The following is an 18,750-nucleotide window of genomic DNA, read 5'->3' as shown; positions in this document are numbered from 1 at the left end:
GAATGCACCGCTGCGGTCTAGCAAATACTTTGTGAGGTCTGAGTCTCTCAGTTCAGCTCGGGGCCAGCTGTCATTCAGCAATTTCCACGGAAAACTCAGGCCATAGCAGTTTAAAGATCACAAAGCTAACTGCAATTTTGAAACCACATCAAGCGATCATTACTTGAAACATAACTTTAGACAGAAAATACATCTCACACAAGCCTATAATCTTTTTGTCCCACTACATTCATGGTGTTTACAGTTTGTCAATAATTTCTTACATATTTCCAATAACAACGTCTTATATGGACAAAACTATGCCTGGTATTGATCCAAAATCCACAGGCTTTTTAATAGAGTCCGATCGAGTATGTCCATATAATGGAGTGAAGTTTTCTCTTTTTCTTTCAAAGTAAATAAATCACATTGAGTGCAAGAGAAAACCAGGACAATCCAGTTTAGTCATTTGTGCTTCAAGACACCCCTAGTTCTACCCCCCAGCTTCTCTGGTGGATCTTCTTATGTGTGTTTGTGTATGCTGTCCTTGGCTCGCCCTTCTATCTCATATTTGTAATGGGCATCACTTCACACCCGATAGCATTTGGGGTGGATTGGAGTTGAAGGATCGCACCCAGCCGTACACATACACACATTTGTTTTCCTATCATGGTGGACACTTTTCATAGAATTCTGTTGTATTTATACTAAGCTTAATGATATTTTAAATCCCTTAACCTTAAAGCTAAACCTCACACAAACTCATTTGCATGTTTAGAGTTTAATTAAAACATTATTTAGTATGTTTAATATGTTTTTCTCATGTGGACCATACAGTGTAGGTGATTTCAGGTTTTACTTTTCCTTTGGGGTCCATGTGGGCAAAATCTTTCCAGTCTTTTGCTTGGAATTCTCAGGTACAGACAGAGGATAGAGGAAGGAAGGGTGAACCGGAGCAAATGAATTTGATTGAAGAGATAGAAAGAGAAAGCGAGTGATGGAGAGTTCATCTTCGTGGTCAGATGCTATTGATTCTTATGTTATTACATGCATTATTCACAGGAAACTCTCCTACGTATGAGCGGAGATATATATACAAGAGGAGCACTGGTTGAAAAATCCATTTATCTTCCTCACTATGGGATATCTCTGCAATGTGCAATTTTGTTTCTTTGTTATGGCCCTAGTTGAGATTGTTGAAAACATCAAGGTGTGTCTATGACTATAAAACAACAATGGTATTGAAGTAGTGAGATGGGTTAGTATACAGCAGTATTGAGTTTTTGTTTTATGTGTGTGTGTGTGTGTGTGTGTGTGTGTGTGTGTGTGTGTATGTGTGTGTGTGTGTGTGTGTGTGTGTGTTTGTGTGAGACATATGTAAAAGATGGTTATTGGAAAGATATGGAATTGTTGTTTGCTGTCAGGAGCTCTATAGCTGAGATATAACAGGCAGTTAGAAAGGAGAAGAAATGCTGGCAGTTTTCCTTCTAGTGTTACATTTGTTAATACTGTGTGAACAGCAGGGTTGGGAATTCTTCTTCTTTTCAATATGTGATTGTGAATTTGAGTTGAATTGGCCACAAATTCAATTGAATTAAATTAGAATGACTGGGAATAGTGTATCAATTATTCAGTCCAGTACACATTTTTGCATCAAACATATTAATTAGTCTTCTGTCTTATCTCCAAATTCCAAAAAGCACTGTCTGAAAATGAAGTGTTTTCCATTTGTGTTTTTGTTGCTTAGTAAGATTTTTTAATGTTTTTGAAAGAAGTAGCTTATGTTCACCAAGTCAAAATGGCAATATTGTGAGGTGTGTGTGTGTGTGTGTGTGTGTGTGTGTGTGTGTGTGTGTGTGTGTGTGTGTGTGTGTGTGTGTGTGTCTGTGTGTGTGTTTATTCCTGTAATGGCAAAGCTGAATTCTTTTTTACATTTTAACATTATGTTTGTCATTTTTAACAAATTTAGTGTGTACTTACTCAATAGAACATGTCTTATTATGTCAATTTTAAAATAAAATGGATTTGGCTTATCATGTGGAATTTACAAACCCGATTCTAAAAAAGTTGGGACACTGTACAAATTGTGAGTAAAAATGGAATAGAATAATTTACAAATCTCATGAACTTATATTTTATTCACAACAGAATATAGATAACATATCAAATGTTGAAAGTGAGACATTTTGAAATTTCATGCCAAATATTGGCTCATTTTGGATTTCATGAGAGCTACACATTCCAAAAAAGTTGGGACAGGTAGCAATAAGAGGCCGGAAAAGTTAAATGTACATATAAGGAACAGCTGGAGGACCAATTTGCAACTTATTAGGTCAGTTGGCAACATGATTGGGTATGAAAAAAAGCCTCTCAGAGTGGCAGTGTCTCTCAGAAGTCAAGATGGGCAGAGGATCACCAATTCCCCCAATGCTGCGGCAAAAAATAGTGGAGCAATATCAGAAAGGAGTTTCTCAGAGAAAAATTGCAAAGAGTTTGAAGTTATCATCATCTACAGTGCATAATATCAGAGAATCTGGAACAATCTCTGTGCGTTAGGCTCAAGGCCGGAAAACCTTACTGGATGCCCGTGATCTTCGGGCCCTTAGATGGCACTGCATCACATACAGGAATGCTACTGTAATGGAAATCACAAAATGGGCTCAGGAATACTTCCAGAAAACATTGTCGATGAACACAATCCACCATGCCATTCGCCGTTGCTGGCTAAAACTCTATAGGTCAAAAAAGAAGCCATATCTAAACATGATCCAGAAGTGCAGGCGTTTTCTCTGGGCCAAGGCTCATTTAAAATGGACTGTGGCAAAGTGGAAAACTGTTCTGTGGTCAGACGAATCAAAATTTGAAGTTCTTTTTGGAAAACTGGGATGCCATGTCATCCGGACTAAAGAGGACAAGGACAACCCAAATTCTTATCAGCGCTCAGTTCAGAAGCCTGCATCTCTGATGGTATGAGGTTGCATGAGTGCGTGTGGCATGGGCAGCTTACACATCTGGAAAGGCACCATCAATGCTGAAAGGTATATCCAAGTTCTAGAACAACATATGCTCCCATCCAGATGTCGTCTCTTTTAGTGAAGACCTTGCATTTTCCAACATGACAAGGACATGCCAGACCACATACTGCATCAATTACAACATCATGGCTGCGTAGAAGAAGGATCCGGGTACTGAAATGGCCAGCCTGCAGTCCAGATCTTTCACCCATAGAAAACATTTGGCGCATCATAAAGTGGAAGATGTGACAAAGAAGACCTAAGACAGTTGAGCAACTAGAAGCCTGTATTAGACAAGAATGGGACAACATTCCTATTCCTAAACTTGAGCAACTTGTCTCCTTAGTCCCCAGAAGTTTGCAGACTGTTATAAAAAGACGAGGGGATGCTACACAGTGGTAAACATGGCCTTGTCCCAACTTTTTTGAAATGTGTTGATGCCATGAAATATAAAAACAACTTATTATTCCCTTAAAATGATACATTTTCTCAGTTTAAACATTTGATATGTCATCGATGTTGTATTCTGAATAAAATATTGAAATTTGAAACTTCCACATCATTGCATTCTGTTTTTATTCACAATTTGTACAGTGTCCCAACTTTTTTGGAATCGGGTTTGTAATATGAGCCTACAGTATATGGAAAATGGATAAAAAGGATTTTGAAGGCCGACCAATGAGGCTTTTTTTTGTATACAGTGTCAAAGCACAAATCTAATTTCTGCAATACAGGTGTTGATGTGTAATCATGTACTTTTAAATTCTAATAATATAACACAGTGTACATGTTGTTGTAGTATTAGTGAACAAAATCCAAGCATTTGGCCACCTGTTCTTGCCAGATAAACTTGTTTGGTCAACAGATGATGTTGTTCCTAGACACACTCAAAAAATCATGTCCTATAATTTTTTTTCACGGAAAGCCTGCCAAGACTAAGATTTTACTGATTTTTACTTATCCACTGGGTGAAAACTGCAACAATATGAGCACCACAAACTCATAAAGTCAAATTCCTTTTTCCTTTTTTTTTTCTGTTTCACTCTCATTGTTTTCTCTCTTTGTCTTTTTTTGTCTCTCTTATTGTTAGTACTGAAACAGCGACGTTTTGGCTGTCAGAATACTCTGAAGTTAGTATGAGTAGTATGATCTCCTCAGGCTCTCTGTTGTCCATCTGCACGCTCTGTTTCATCACTTCCTCTGTTTTTTTTCTTTCTTACTCTCGCAGGTAACTCAAGCTTATGATTTGTCTGAAACGGAGGACAGAATGTGTGTAAAGCTTTCACCTCTAAATTAGCTTAAACATTAGTCAGCTTATACACACCTTACATGCAGATCTGGAACACTCTTGCTCTCTCTCTTGCTCTCTTCATAATGGTATGGTACCAATGGTATCCATGTGTGTATCATGTGAAAGTTACAGGGGTTCTAGTGTACATGGTCATGACAGCAGTAGAAAGATTGGAAAACTGTGCAGACAAGGTTAGTAAGTGTTTTTATAACATTAGTCTCATGGTAACAGCTATAGTGGCTTGTGGCTATACTTTTGAAAGTGTAAACAACATTCAATGTTTATTTTCACAAACTGGAGAATGCGATATGTTGTTATTGTGTGAAACCACATTTGCAGACCATTTTACTTAGATAATGTGATGTAAAAAAAAAAAAAAAAAAATATATATATATATATATATATATATATATATATATATATATATATATATATATATATATATATATATATATATATATATATATATATTAAATGAGGGAAAAATGCAGGCAGAAATTAGATTTTAAACATTAGGAATGGATTTGATCACAAAAAGTTGTCTCTATAGGTGGCTGGATTGGAGGGGTAGAAAAATAAGAAAGTCTAAAAAATAAAAAGGAGTCACAGCAACCTCTTTTTTTAGGAATAACATGCACCATTGTGTTGTTCGGTTGAACACACCAGATCCGTAAGAGTGACTGGAACAGGACCATCTTCTGCTCCTAAGAGCAGCCATACAGAGAGCACCGACAGGCCTTCCTAATGTTTCAATGGTCTGATTCTGTTACCATATAGTGGAGAGCTAATGTAATATTGTCCACTGTTATTGCCGGAGACATTAAAAAATAAAATCTGATGAGATGCTTATGAAAGTGTATATGTTACCTTATGTGTTTGCAAGATAAGAGGATCTATATTACTAAAAGGCCATTATTAGAGCGAAGGGATGATTCTCATGCCAGCTGAGTTTCTAAAAGCACATGTTGGGTTTTCATGGTTTATGGGGTCATTCAGTATGTGTTATGATTTTTTTTTTTTCTAACCCATTACCCTAAACCTAAACCTGAACCTACCCTCACACACATGGGGCAAAAACCTTTTATTTATAAGCTTTGCAAGGTCAAAATTTACAGGTATTACTATCATTGTGGGGACATTGGGTCCCCACGATGTAGGGAATACCAGGACATACACAAACACACAAAGGTTTGTTTGTTAATTTATATAATATAATGTAATATAATATACTATTGGTACATCTCAAGTGAGTATAGTACTTCCACTGTTTTAATATGTTTTAATTTTCTGTGTCCTAAACCTAACCTTCACCTGTGCACAACATTAGATTGTGATCTAAGCATGATTTGCCTGATTTATGAGCATTTTTTACTTGTATAGAAACATAAAATTTTGCCCTCAAAGTATAGGCAAACCTGAATATACACACACACCAAATGACAAAGAAAAACAACACTTCATTTAGTTTTATGTGTGTTTGTTTGATGCAGAAATTCTGTGAGTGTGTGTCCAACTCCTCTCAGCACAAACATTGCTGGTCAGACTCAGACACAGTCAGACAAACACTGCCCAAGGTAAGGGCTTCAATCTCTCACACCATTAAACTTACAGCTTGACATATCATTAGTTCCTGGAACTACTAGTGCATATAAAGTGGGTCCAAATATCTGAGACCACACTGAAAGTCTAGATTCAAAAACTTATTGAAAATAAACAAAATGTTTTTGAAATTTTAAAACAATTAAAACAAAGAAACAACATGACACTAATAGCTGATAATATAATTTGTAATTTGTAAAGAAAAGCATTTTTACTTGGGTTTTCAGATCTTTTTGATCTGCAACAAACGGTTATTTTAATAACCGATTAATCTAATGGTTATTAAAACGCCTAAGTGACTAATCAATGATTATTTCACCAATTTAAACAGTAGGCTTTGTTTGATTATTCAGCTTTTACAATTAGTTAAAATATTGAGTTACACATATTCTAACTAATAAATAAAACAAGGTAATCATTTCAGCTTTTGAAAATGTTACTTATATCACTATTGTACATTTACAGTTATAATTTTTTTTACAATGTAAAATAGATATATTTAGCACACAGAATGAGATGACTTTTTCGTATAGTTAATTAAATGGTAAATGAGAAAGTAACTGTAAAATAATAATAATAAAAATAATTACAGACCAAGTAGTTAAAACGGTAGTTAAAAATTCACAGAATTTAAACTTATCAATATAACTAGGGATGCCATAAAGACAAACAAGGGATAATTGTGATCCTTTATAGGAAAATAAGGGACAGAATAAGGGATGTTCAAAATATCTGTACTGTACCACATCCTGTACTACATCAGTTCCATGTCTGCGGTTAAGTATTTGTATAAAAGGCGGATACAAGGTTCTAAGAAAAAAATCTAATTTGTTTGCTTAAAGTATTTATGTAAAATTATTCTAAAATAAATTTTAATGTCATACAAAAAATGTTGCACACATTACACACAAACCACTGGCCTGTGAAATAGTGAAAGAAGTCATCCCTCAGGTAGATGGCATGTTTTCTTGCCTATCTGGATGTTGTGCTCATGATAATCACATTGTTTGCATTCACCCAAACTGATTTGCCAAAATCAAAACGTGGACGGTGAAGGGAATTGCAGACAGTATGAGTCTCGCTCGCTGTGAACCGGGAGCAACCAGGCGGCAGAGGATTCCACTTGGTCAAAAAGCCTTCCTCGAACGGCTATGTTAACAAATGAAAATTATTTGTGCAAAAAGATTGATTACTTATTAATTAAGAATTTGTTATTTGCATGGTCTGGTAGAGTATGCCTGCAAATAGGGTGCAAACTGAGCTGTTTAATTTGTTAGCGGCTGGTTAGTTAATGTAAACTAATTATAAAGCTGTCATTTGCCTTGCTAGGAGATAATATTTTACTGTCTTCCTTTCCCATCTTTGAATTTTTCAACCATCATTTGCCCACCGGATACCAATTGCCCACCGGATACAAAGCCAGAATGCAGTAACTTCACTTACTGCGGTTTGCCTTGATATTAGCTTAGATTTTGTAGTTACTGCATTTTTGAAACTCTAGTTTTTCTGAAACAGGACAAAATTGAACCAAGAGACTTTGTCACAAGACAGAACAGATGTCACAAAGCCCATTTTAGGACCCAACTCAATTTTAACTAGATCTGTAGTTACTGCACTTTGCCTTTGGACAGCATATTCATCGAAACGCCACTCTCGCACATACACATTTGGCTTATATTCTGCATTTCATCATATTCTTCCCTGTATGTCAGGCCTCTGATGGAGTCATCTATCTCATATCCACTGAAGTGTCGTTGCTTTCTGAATATTTTATGCAAAACATTTTTTTTTTTTTTTGCAGAAACACCCTTCATCTGTCTGGGTGTTAAAATTAAAATTCAAGTGAATGCACCAGTGTGAGGGAGAAAACAAACTTTGCACATAGAAATGCACAGTGTAGCCTATTTATGGTTTTGTTTGTGTTTAGAATATTGTGTGTATGTGTCTGTATGTGAGAGAGGGACAAAGACAGAGAGGGAGAAAGACACTCTGAGAGATACTCAGTTCTGAAGTTGTTGCAGGCTTCACTCAATAAAATACAACAAGCAAAAATAGCTATCAATCTACTGAGGCTCAGCTGGAGAGAATCAGCAACAGAACATGGAAAAGAAAGCAGTCATAATGACGGTTGATCTGCAGGGAGAATGGCTCATACTGTATAGTCCAACTATCAATACTGCCTTCAACCTTTTGAGAGTTTGCCGCATGAATCTGTTTTAGCAGTTTTTTATCTAGATGAAACAGCTGTTCAAAAGGAAACTGTCCAAGGAGCATTAGTGGATTGAGTTCAATTGGATTACATGTAGAATTTAAGCACATCAGTCATACCTGTTAAATAAAATAACATTTGTCCGTTAGTATGAACAGTTGGCTTGAATAAATTTGAAGCATCAGATATCAGTGAATTATGAAGGACCTGAAAACTATTTTAAATAATGCCTGATTTGTTTTATCTTGTCATTCATGCTGGTATCATAGTTTATTATTATAAACATTTATTGGAAACTACATTTAAATGCATTTAAATAATAATTGAAATAATGTAAATCCAAATGAACATGTCAATAAAAATATTAATAAAAATGTAATACACGTAAATACATGTTAATAATATTATAGTATATTATGAATATTCTTAAAAATAAACACAATTTAATAGTGGTTGTTCATTGTTAGCTATTGATAATACATTCACTTATTAATTTATTCTTTTGTAAACCCTATTTCTGTCCTTGGAAAGCTTGAAAAAAAAATCATACTTGCTTGACAGAATACCAAAACCATACACCTGTGTCAGAAGTACAGTAATTCTGTGAAGGATAGACTAGTGTAAATAACAAAATGTATGCAAAAAATTCTGTGTGGTTATTTAAATCATACCAGGAGCTCATCACATCTAGTGCCTCGACATGTTCTACCAGCCCTCAGAGATGGAGGAGGGAATATCTCTGGTCTCTCTGAGTAAATTGTTCACTGAAGTGCTTCCCTGAAATCTTTTTATTTTCCTAGAGTCGATTGTAAAAGCCAACTCGTAAAGCAAGCCATTAACCACCCATCAGTATGGGCCAATGCCAGCGTGGCTGTTTAGCATATTTATGAACAGGAAGGTTTGGGAAAAAAGAGAACATATGTGTACAAGCTTATTCAGGAAATTGCGGATTTTACACAGAGAGCTCACTTCCACTTCAAGTGCATCCTTGCATGCACACACACATGTCCAGACTTCACACACACATTTTTTGGATGGTAAACTCAAAGTGGCTTAATTTGTTTCCCATTAAAGGGAGAACCAGAGATGGAGGGCTGAGTTTATTAACTGCGCAAAATGGGTAATGGAGTGAATGGATAATGCGCATTGACAGCACACACTCACAAACATGGTGCCTATGTATGGTTCTGAGATTCAGATTTATGAGAAGCACTTCTCTGATGAAGAACCTGTGATTACCAAATAAAGCATTTTGATCCATTGACTTCCATTCATACCAGTGTAAATGTGAAAATATGAAAAATATGACTTTAAATCTGCAAGATCACAGTACAGCGGAGTGGATTGCCTAATTTTACTTTCTGATGTATTATATGCAGAACTGAGTAGATTGCTAACCAATTGTAGTCTGTTACTGATTCCAAATTACATGACAAAAATTTTAGTTAGTAACGTAATCTATTACATCAAACAACCAAATTAATATAAACATAATACTCTTATATTACTTTTAAACAAATTTGTTTATCACATTGATTTAAATAGGGTAACATTGTACCATATTGATATAAAAACACTAAGATTAAGAAAATATATTCTATTTGTTGTAATTAACAACATGAAGTGCATTAAACATTACGTCAAGGTTTCCTAAACTTGTGTTCTTAGAGAAACTGCAAGGGGGTTGTGAGTATAATAAAAAGCTAATAATTGATGATCATGAAAATGATAATCATGAAAAATGTCAAATTAAAATAAAAAAATTTAAAATAACATCATCAAAATAAAACACTTATTGAAAAATTCAATATTTAATTTGTTTACCTGCATGCCATGTGACCATTAACAAACGTCAGAGAACTTTGAACATGCAAATATGATATTTATTTATTAAAATACTTATATTAAAATCTCAGTGGTACTTCATGTAAATATATTATGTAAAAGAGGTTCAGATGACAGAAAAGTTTGGGAATCCCTGCATTACTGTGCATGCAAATAAGAAATGTTTTTATTATAAAATTTTATTATGACATAGCAATACATAGTTAAATTACCCACTCATTGATAACTCAAATTAAAATGAATGTGTTAATTAGTAGTTGATGCAATGTTAAAACACTTAAACCTGAAATGATTTTTGTAAATCCAGTGGCCAAATGCTGTGTAGCCATCTAACTAATGACTGGTCTTTGTGTGAAAAAGAGGAATTAGGGAGAATCAATAAATTATGAATAATTTATTGCTATTGTGTGACTGATATGTAATCATGTAATCAATAAAAAGTAGCTGTAGTCTGATTACAAGTTTTTTCAAATGTAAATTAATCTAATTACAAGTAATTTTTGGAATTTGATTATGTAATCCAGATTACAAGTAATCAGTTGCAGTTGCATGTTATTAATTAATTTTGTTAAATTATGACACTACAGAGTGTGGCATGATATTACTAAATTTAGCAGTTTTATACTTGTGATTTTTATTAATACAAATAATAATACATTCTTACATTTTTTGTAGGCCTTTTCTCAGGCTTAAATTACTTTATAGAGATTCTTCATCATATACTCTGATTCAAATATACAGAGAAGAGCCGAGAGGGGAAAAAAGGGTTGTTTGTGTTTGCAAGACAAGAGGAACTATGTCACTAAGAAATGAGCATTATTAGAGCAAACAGATGATTCTCATGCCAAGTTGTGAAAGGAGAGCAGGGTGAGGAACACCTCCATCTCTCTTTCCTTGTCTTTCCTGCAGTTGTGTCAGACTGCAGTATTATTCCCGACGGGCTTTAAAAAGCACTTTCTGTTCTGCAGAAATGGTAATGATGATTATGATGTTATGATGGCTTCAACTCTCTTTGTCTCTCTGTCTCTTTTTTCTTCTGTCTCTGTCTGTCTGCAGAGGATGAGTTGTAGCTATCTGCTATGTACCATCCTTCTCTTCGTGGCCGTTCTGCTCGCAGTCACAGTGACGGGAACCATTCTTCTTATGAACCACTACCAGGCTCCCCCCATGTCGGACGGCCCGCCTCATATTAGCACCAATCAGGATGAAGCCAATGCATTGGTGACAGTTGAGAGGGGTGATGGATCACGCATCAATATCTTCATCGACCCCAACTGCCCTGATTATAACAGTAATTTCCTGCGGCTGGAAGGCGTGCAGACATCTTTGCTGCATTCACTCACTGACCACGATACGGATCTCAAGTCCGTCAAAGGTCAGGATCGAGCGCTACTGGTAAACTTGGCAGAGGAAGTTGCTAAGCTGTCTGCCCATGCGGGACAGCTGAAGATGGACTATGAGTCTCTCAGAAGAGGACAAAGCAACCTGGGACAGGACCTGAATACACTGCAGACTGAACAGAGCAGACTTATACAGGTAATGGCGTACAGATGCACACATAGGCAGAACAGCTGCATCTTCAGAGGTACATACATGTGGGTAGTCGACATACTGTAGCATGGCCATGTTTCTTTCTTTCTTTTTTTTTTTTTTTTTTTTGAAGATTTAAAATTTACAACAAAATGTGTATATGTTTGATTCTATCACAGGAGTTTTTCACCTTTTTTAATCACTCTTTTGTCTTCACTAACTCATTTTTTGTCATCATACAATGTGATGAATTAACTTTTGAATCAAATCAATTAATATGTGGCCTTAAAAGCTGCATGCATAATAATAATAATAATCATAATAATAGCTAAATGCTATTCTGAATAGTTTTTGCTGTTGTATAGCATGTCATAACTCTTTACTTTTTGACATATTAATAGTAATAAAGTAATAATTTTTTAACAGTTCTTCTTCAAAATCTGTTATAGGTGCAATAACTTAAATGGAAACAGTAGTGCACCAAAAAACTAAAATCACTGTTACAATACAATCTCTACATGAACAGAACTGAGCAGGTGTGACTTCTGCTCAGCAATAGATTTTGTCAAACCATTGAACTTCTGGGAAATGGACAGAATCCATAATAAATGATGTTTCAGGGAGGATAATGCTGCGTTAACACTTGCTATGTTTCCCTGAGTCTGAACCTCAGTTCAATTGCCACCCCGCTGGTCTGTTCTCACACTTTATACTGTCTCAAACCGTAGCTCATTTGCAAAATGCTTTTGTCATCAATGTAGGACCCACTGGAAGCTGTTAATCACCATCTCCAGCCAGTTTGAAATCTGAAAGCTAGTAATGGAGATAAATGTTCTCTGAAATAGTCCTTATATATCAGAAGTGAAAGTTTCAAACGAAGTTTCAAGGCGCAGAAGCTGCATATGAATCACATACACCGCGGAAAGGTTCATTTACATTTAATGCTGTACAGAGGTGACATTATCAGCAGAAATTATGTACTGAAAATATTTGAAATATGAAATTATTTTAAAGTCAAATTAAATTAAATTAGAGTCATCAGACAACAACAGCATGGCGATAAAAATAATAAATTTTTGATTATTTTTCTTAATGAAGATTTGGTTGGTTGGTTTGTTTATCATTACTGAATTTAACTGTTTATTATATAATATGAACACTATCAGTCAAATGTTTGGGGTGGGAAGGTTTTTTTTATTTTTTTTATTTTTTTTTTGTTGTTGTTGTTTTCTCTCTTATTCTCGTCAAGGCTGCATTTATTTGTTTAAAAATACAATAAAAAAAAGCTATATTGTGAAATATATTTAAAATTACAGTTCTATTTTAATATATGTTAAAATACATTCCACTGATAGCAAATTATTATTATATTTTTTCATTAAAACAATCATGCTGACCCCAAAAGTTTAGATGATAGTGTATGTAGAATGAAAATTAAAAAAAAAAGTTTACGTATGAAATGTTTAAATGTATACTCCATCCTGACAATTCCACCTGTTTAAGGGTTTTTAAATTCATTTTTGCATAGAATTTACTCATAGCGGTTTAAGCATATGGCTGTGTAAGACACCTTTATTTGGTTTCAGTGTCCACCATGTGTCAAAGTGCCACTGAATTTTTTTTTTTTTTTTTTTTTTTTTTTGCAATATATTGTAATTTTCCTGCACGATTCTTTACAAGTAGAATTTTTGTTGTTGTTGTTGTTGTTGTTGTTGCTCCAGGGCATTTTATGAATGTGTTGGCTTTCATATTGGCGTCCTGTAACATATTGTACTCAGACTGCATTATGCACGGTTCTAGTGTTATAGTCACAAACACTGTGTTATTGCCAGCTGAGGACGGAGAAGGCTGATATGAGGACATTGATACGCTAGATGGCAACTGCTGTACCACTTCTTTCTCTATAGACTACAGTTTCAGGGCTGGGGAACAGCAGATGCCACCTGTTTTTCAGTGTTAAGTGAATTACCACCGAGTTAAAGCCTGACTTTAATCTGAATTACGAAGACTTAAGGTTTAGGATTAACACCATCTCTCTCTAACCATGAGTTACTGACAAGCTACTACACACCAAATCACACAGACACACACGCTGACAAACACACACAGCGGGCAGGAGTGAAAGAGAGTTGTTTATCACTACCAAACACCTGTGCAACAGAGAAAAGCATTAGCTAAATCCCCCCTGAATAGAAAATAATCCTCCATTTTCTGATAACATTTAGACAGCAATGGTGACCTGTGTTTGTGTGCGAGCATCAGTGTGTGTGTGTGTGTGTGTGTGTGTAATTGTGAGGCTTCTTTCTGTTTCATACTTTTTTTTTGGTTGAGCTTTGATACAGTTTGGATGAATAGATGGATTTGTGAATTCTGGAAAGGAGCACAGAAAGCAACACTCAGCACAGGCTTGAACCACAACTGAAGAGTGAAGAAAAAGAGGCAGAAGAGGGTGTGCAGTTACCCTAGAAACCATGTTAAAATGTGTCATCCCTAAATTTATCAAACCTTATTAATTAAGGGCACTTATACCTGTAATTATCTCCCTTTGCATGAAAAATGAAACACAGACAGTTCCCTGGTCACAGATTAAACCCAGTTTGGTATTAAATTGTAATTCCAGTTTAATTGTTAATTTGTGGGGAAACTAGCTCTGATAGTGCACTGAGGTAAGGTTACAGGTTACACATGGTAGCATTTTAGCACATACGCTCCATGAAGCAGCAGGATATGCGCACACAGATGGAATGTAACTCCCCCTCCCCCTCGGAGAGTAAATGGTATCACCTGTAAAAGTGAGAAATATTGGTGAGGAATGAAAGCATTGAGCTCTGTGTGAATCAATTGTAGCTCAAGTGGCATTTTAGCTTCAGAAACTATTCTGTTTACACTCTACACTCTGTTTACATTCTTGAATTCATATTGACATCAGGTCAAATCGATCAGTAGGACTTTACTGAGAAATTACTGTTTATTTAACAAGGCTGCATGAAGTTAATCAAAAGTAATAGTTAAGACATTTATAATGTCATGAAACATTATTATTTCAAAGAAACATAGTTCTTCTGAACTTTCTATTGCTGGAAAAAGTACCATAGTTTCCACAAAAATATAAGCAGCACAACTGACTTCAACACTGATAATACGATATATGTATATATATATATATGTATCTTATATTTTTCTGCTTTTGTTTTGCAATAATGCTTTAATTTGATATAAAGTGACAGTAAATTAATTTGCATGGTTACAATATATATTAGTGCTGTTAAACGATTAATCACGATTAATCAAAGTTATAGAAATAAAAGTTTTTGTTTACATAATATATGTGTGTGTACTGTGAATATATATTATATATATATAAATACAAGTGCTGTCAAATATAAAAACACATACATGTATATATTTCAGAATTGTTTTAATGTTTATATAATACATATATTTATTTATAATATAAATTATATAAATATAAAAATAAACATGTAAATATTTTCCAAATACATACTGTATGTATGTGTATTTATATATACATAATAAATATACACAGAACACACAGATATTATGCAAACAAAAACTTTTATTTAATTGCGATGAATCGTTGGACAGCACTAATAAATACATACACATACAGTATATATTTTGAAAATATTTACTTGCATTTACATGTATATATGTATATTCATAAAATGTATTTAATATATAAACAACATATTTTTTCTGAAATATATACATGCATGTTTGTGTATTTGTTTATACATAATAAATTGTTTGACAGCACTAATATAAATAAAAACATTATATATATATATATATATATATATATATATATATATATATATATATATATATATATATATATATATATATATATATATATATACATACACACACAAACATACACACACACACACATATATATATATATATACATATACAAACATACACACACACACACATATATATATGTATATGTATGTATGTATGTGTGTATATATATATATATATTAGGTGTTGAACGACTTTTGATTTTTTAAAGTCGATTTCTATGTTATGAAATTTTAGTAGAAGTCGACTAGTCACTGATGACGTAATTAATGAACAGTTAAGTATGGAGCTTTGACAAACACCTTGTGCACAGCTATGGAATATGACACAGCGCTCCCCACATGGCTATTGCTCCTATAACAGCATATTTTTGTCTGTTCTTTTGTCTTTGGGTCGTTATATTTCTCACAGATTTCTGCTTGTTCTAAATCAGATACAGATAAAGTAGCACAGTAAAGATTACATTCATATGAATGCATTATTGAGTGTGATTGCATGTGTGAATTAATTCTACCTGGCAGCATCTCTCTACTAGTAGTGAAGCTGTGGGATTTAGTTATTAAGAAATATATGCTTGAACTTTTCAGAGAACTTTTATTGAGAAATCACAGAACAGTGTTGACAGTACATTTCCGTACTGAATGATTCTGTGTGCGCACGATCTGTGATGTAGGAGCTACTGTCTATAGCCTATGTGTGTACGTTACCTTTAAAAAAATAAAAAAATAAATAAAAAAAATTAGAAAACATTTCATTTACCCCAAACTCAATAACAATATTTATTAATGTCATGAATTAATCAAAATTGTGTTTAGTTTGTGATTATACTAATTTCATTTTTTGTTTCGGAAAAAAAAATCTGCAGGATTACCTCTACACCCCCATCCCCAAGAATAGAAAATTCAGAGAACAGCATTATTTGAATTAATCAGGTCAATTTTACCTAATTTCTTTAATAATAACAATAATAATAATAATAATAATAATAAAAACTGCCTAAAATCTATTGACAAGGAAGGGAAAACTTTTTGTATGCGATAGTATAGTTTATGTTCATAGCTCGTCAGTTACAGAATGCATAGACAATGTGTCCTGTTCGAATGTGTACAGTACTTGTCCTTTAAAGATCACTGTACAGGACACATTATTGAGCTGCAGGCGAGGATGGGACACTCATTTAGTATGTTGAATGTGCCTCACAAACAATGAAACAAGCACAAGCTCATGCTCACAGGAACACAGGCATTTTTTTTTTTTTTTTTTTTTATCTAAAATGGGTCAGATCTCTTACATTTATGGGGGAAAGGCACACATACGTATGTCAGTGTGTGTGTGTTTCTTTCAATAGTCTTATTTCTAGGTAGACAAGCAATAGCAGATTCAGCTCACTGCCTCAAGCAGAAAATCACACCGTAAATCTGGCACAAAGACCTTTACAGCTCTATTGCATGTCAAGCATTTGAGCTGAAATGACAGCTAGCCTTATGGAACCTGTCTCCCAGACTGATTTTCCCTTTTCATGGGCTAAAAGGGAATTTTATTTTCAGTGGACAATAAGCAGCTCACATCAATGGTTCTAAGCTTTCTATATAGGAAATGAACCTATAGAGTTCCTATAAGTTAAAGCCATCAAACAAAGATCTACACTTAGCAAAATATTAGTTTTCTGTTGTGCTGAAGAGCTATAATTCAACATTTTGCTGTCCAAGTCACTAAACTAAATCTCAGTGTAGAAGAGACTGCATATTATAGACAATGGCTATATATACTGTATGACTATATACTTTTGGTTAATGGAACCTTGTAGATTTATCTTGAGATAGTAAACACTTAATATAGATGGGGTCCCAAACATGGTCACTGTCATTCCAGACCTGTACCAGACTTTCTTCTGAGTTATTTTGAAATTCTTTAATGCAAGTCAGTATGGTTTTTATTTTCTATATTCTTCATGTTATCTTCTTTTGTGGTCTGTAGAATAAAAAAAATCATACGGGATTGAGTAAATGATGACAGAATTTTTATTTCATCTAACAATTCAAGAATGTCATAAGCTGTTGCCTGCAGTCTTTTTCTGGCTAGATGCCTTGTTAGCTCATGCTGTCAGTGTAATAGTTCTTGTTTGTGTATGTGTTGCAGCTGCTGTCCGAGAGCCAGATTAACATGGTGAAGGTTGTCAACTCTGTGAGCGATGCTCTAAACGCCATGCAGAAGGAAACTGGAGGTCTAAAGGCCAGAGTGAAGGCTGACCTGCAGAGGGCACCAGTCAGAGGAGTTCGCCTTAAAGGCTGTGCTAATGGTAGGGGATCCAGCCTGCCTGACCATCTCTTTTATTTAACATTTTTTGGGATTTTACCTCTCTGTCTGTTGTCTATTTGCGCCACTATACACTATTTTAAAGTTTGAGTTTGTTACAGTAAAATAGTAATATTGTAAAATATTATTACAATATAAAATATAATTCAATGTATTCCTTTTCCAATGTATTCAGTAGCCATTACTCCAGTCTTTAGTGTCACATGATCCTTCAGAAATCATTCAAATGTGCTGATTTGGTGATCAAGAAACATTTCTTAATATGTTGCAAACAATGTTGAAAACAGTTGTACTGCTTAATATTTTTGTGAAAACCATGATATTCAGTAAATAATAAGAACAGCATTTATTTGAAATATAATTGTTTGGAACAATGTAAACATATTTGCTGCAAAATTCACATTTACATGTTGTTTGAACATAAACAGTCTGTGATTGTTTGGACGCGGAGCAGGGGTAGACAAGAATGTCTCCTAAGCGATTTTGAAGTGTTTTGTTGTTGGATGTAATAATGAACATAGCAGTCGTCATTAACTCCTGACATCTGAGCCGCTGAAGACGCAGTGGATTACTTCTGTTTTTGAAGGGAATGCGCCCCCAATCTGCTTAAATGTGTTTATGTTCACCCAAATCATTTGTGATTCGGCTTCACCTACAGAAGAAGTGAGTATTTTTTATGAATCTTTGCAAATCACCTTTCCTAATAACTTGCTGGTTTGCGAGTTTCATTGCTAAATATGTCTAAAGTAAACAGTACAACTCGTCCCCCCACTGAAAAGAGAGACGGGGTGAGCAGAGCTCATTAGCATTTAAAGGAACATACAAAAAAACGGGTTGCTGTTTGCAGAGCTGTTTTTGACAAGGTAAAAAGGGTGATGTTTTACACTACTGTTGAGAAATTTTAACCAAAGCATGTTATAGACTTTTCATTAAGACCCTAAAGATATCAGCTTGTGGAAAATGGGCATCCGGTGACCACTTTTAGGCATCCTTGTAGAATAAAAGTATTTATTTCTTTAAAAAAAAAAAAAAAATTAACAGTTGTGTATGTTTTATTGTTAATTCACATGTCCCTCATCCTTCCAAGCATCCATCCATCCCTCTCTTTTGTTGATTTTTGTTGACATCTTTCTCTTCTGAGA

The 18,750-nt window shown here is 34.4% G+C and overlaps 1 protein-coding gene across 2 annotated transcripts in view; it reads left to right on the top strand.

Moving 5' to 3' along the window:
• LOC109080057 (fibrinogen C domain-containing protein 1-like) overlaps positions 1 to 18,750 on the top strand; it is a 75,407-nt gene that overhangs the window by 18,400 nt on the left and 38,257 nt on the right. The window contains exons 1-3 of one of the 2 annotated variants that reach the window (XM_042724242.1): positions 5,754 to 5,858; positions 10,994 to 11,473; positions 17,432 to 17,591. In XM_042724242.1, coding sequence (XP_042580176.1) covers positions 5,754 to 5,858; positions 10,994 to 11,473; positions 17,432 to 17,591 — 745 coding nt within the window. Of the gene's footprint in view, positions 1 to 5,753; positions 5,859 to 10,993; positions 11,474 to 17,431; positions 17,592 to 18,750 lie in introns of those variants that run through there. The other variant, XM_042724243.1, reaches the window with a different exon arrangement.

This window comes from Cyprinus carpio, chromosome B5 (genome assembly GCF_018340385.1).
Source record: "Cyprinus carpio isolate SPL01 chromosome B5, ASM1834038v1, whole genome shotgun sequence".
Taxonomy (NCBI): domain Eukaryota; kingdom Metazoa; phylum Chordata; class Actinopteri; order Cypriniformes; family Cyprinidae; genus Cyprinus; species Cyprinus carpio.
The sequence above is the reverse complement of the archived record's forward strand: the minus strand, read 5'-3'. Positions and strand labels throughout refer to the sequence as shown.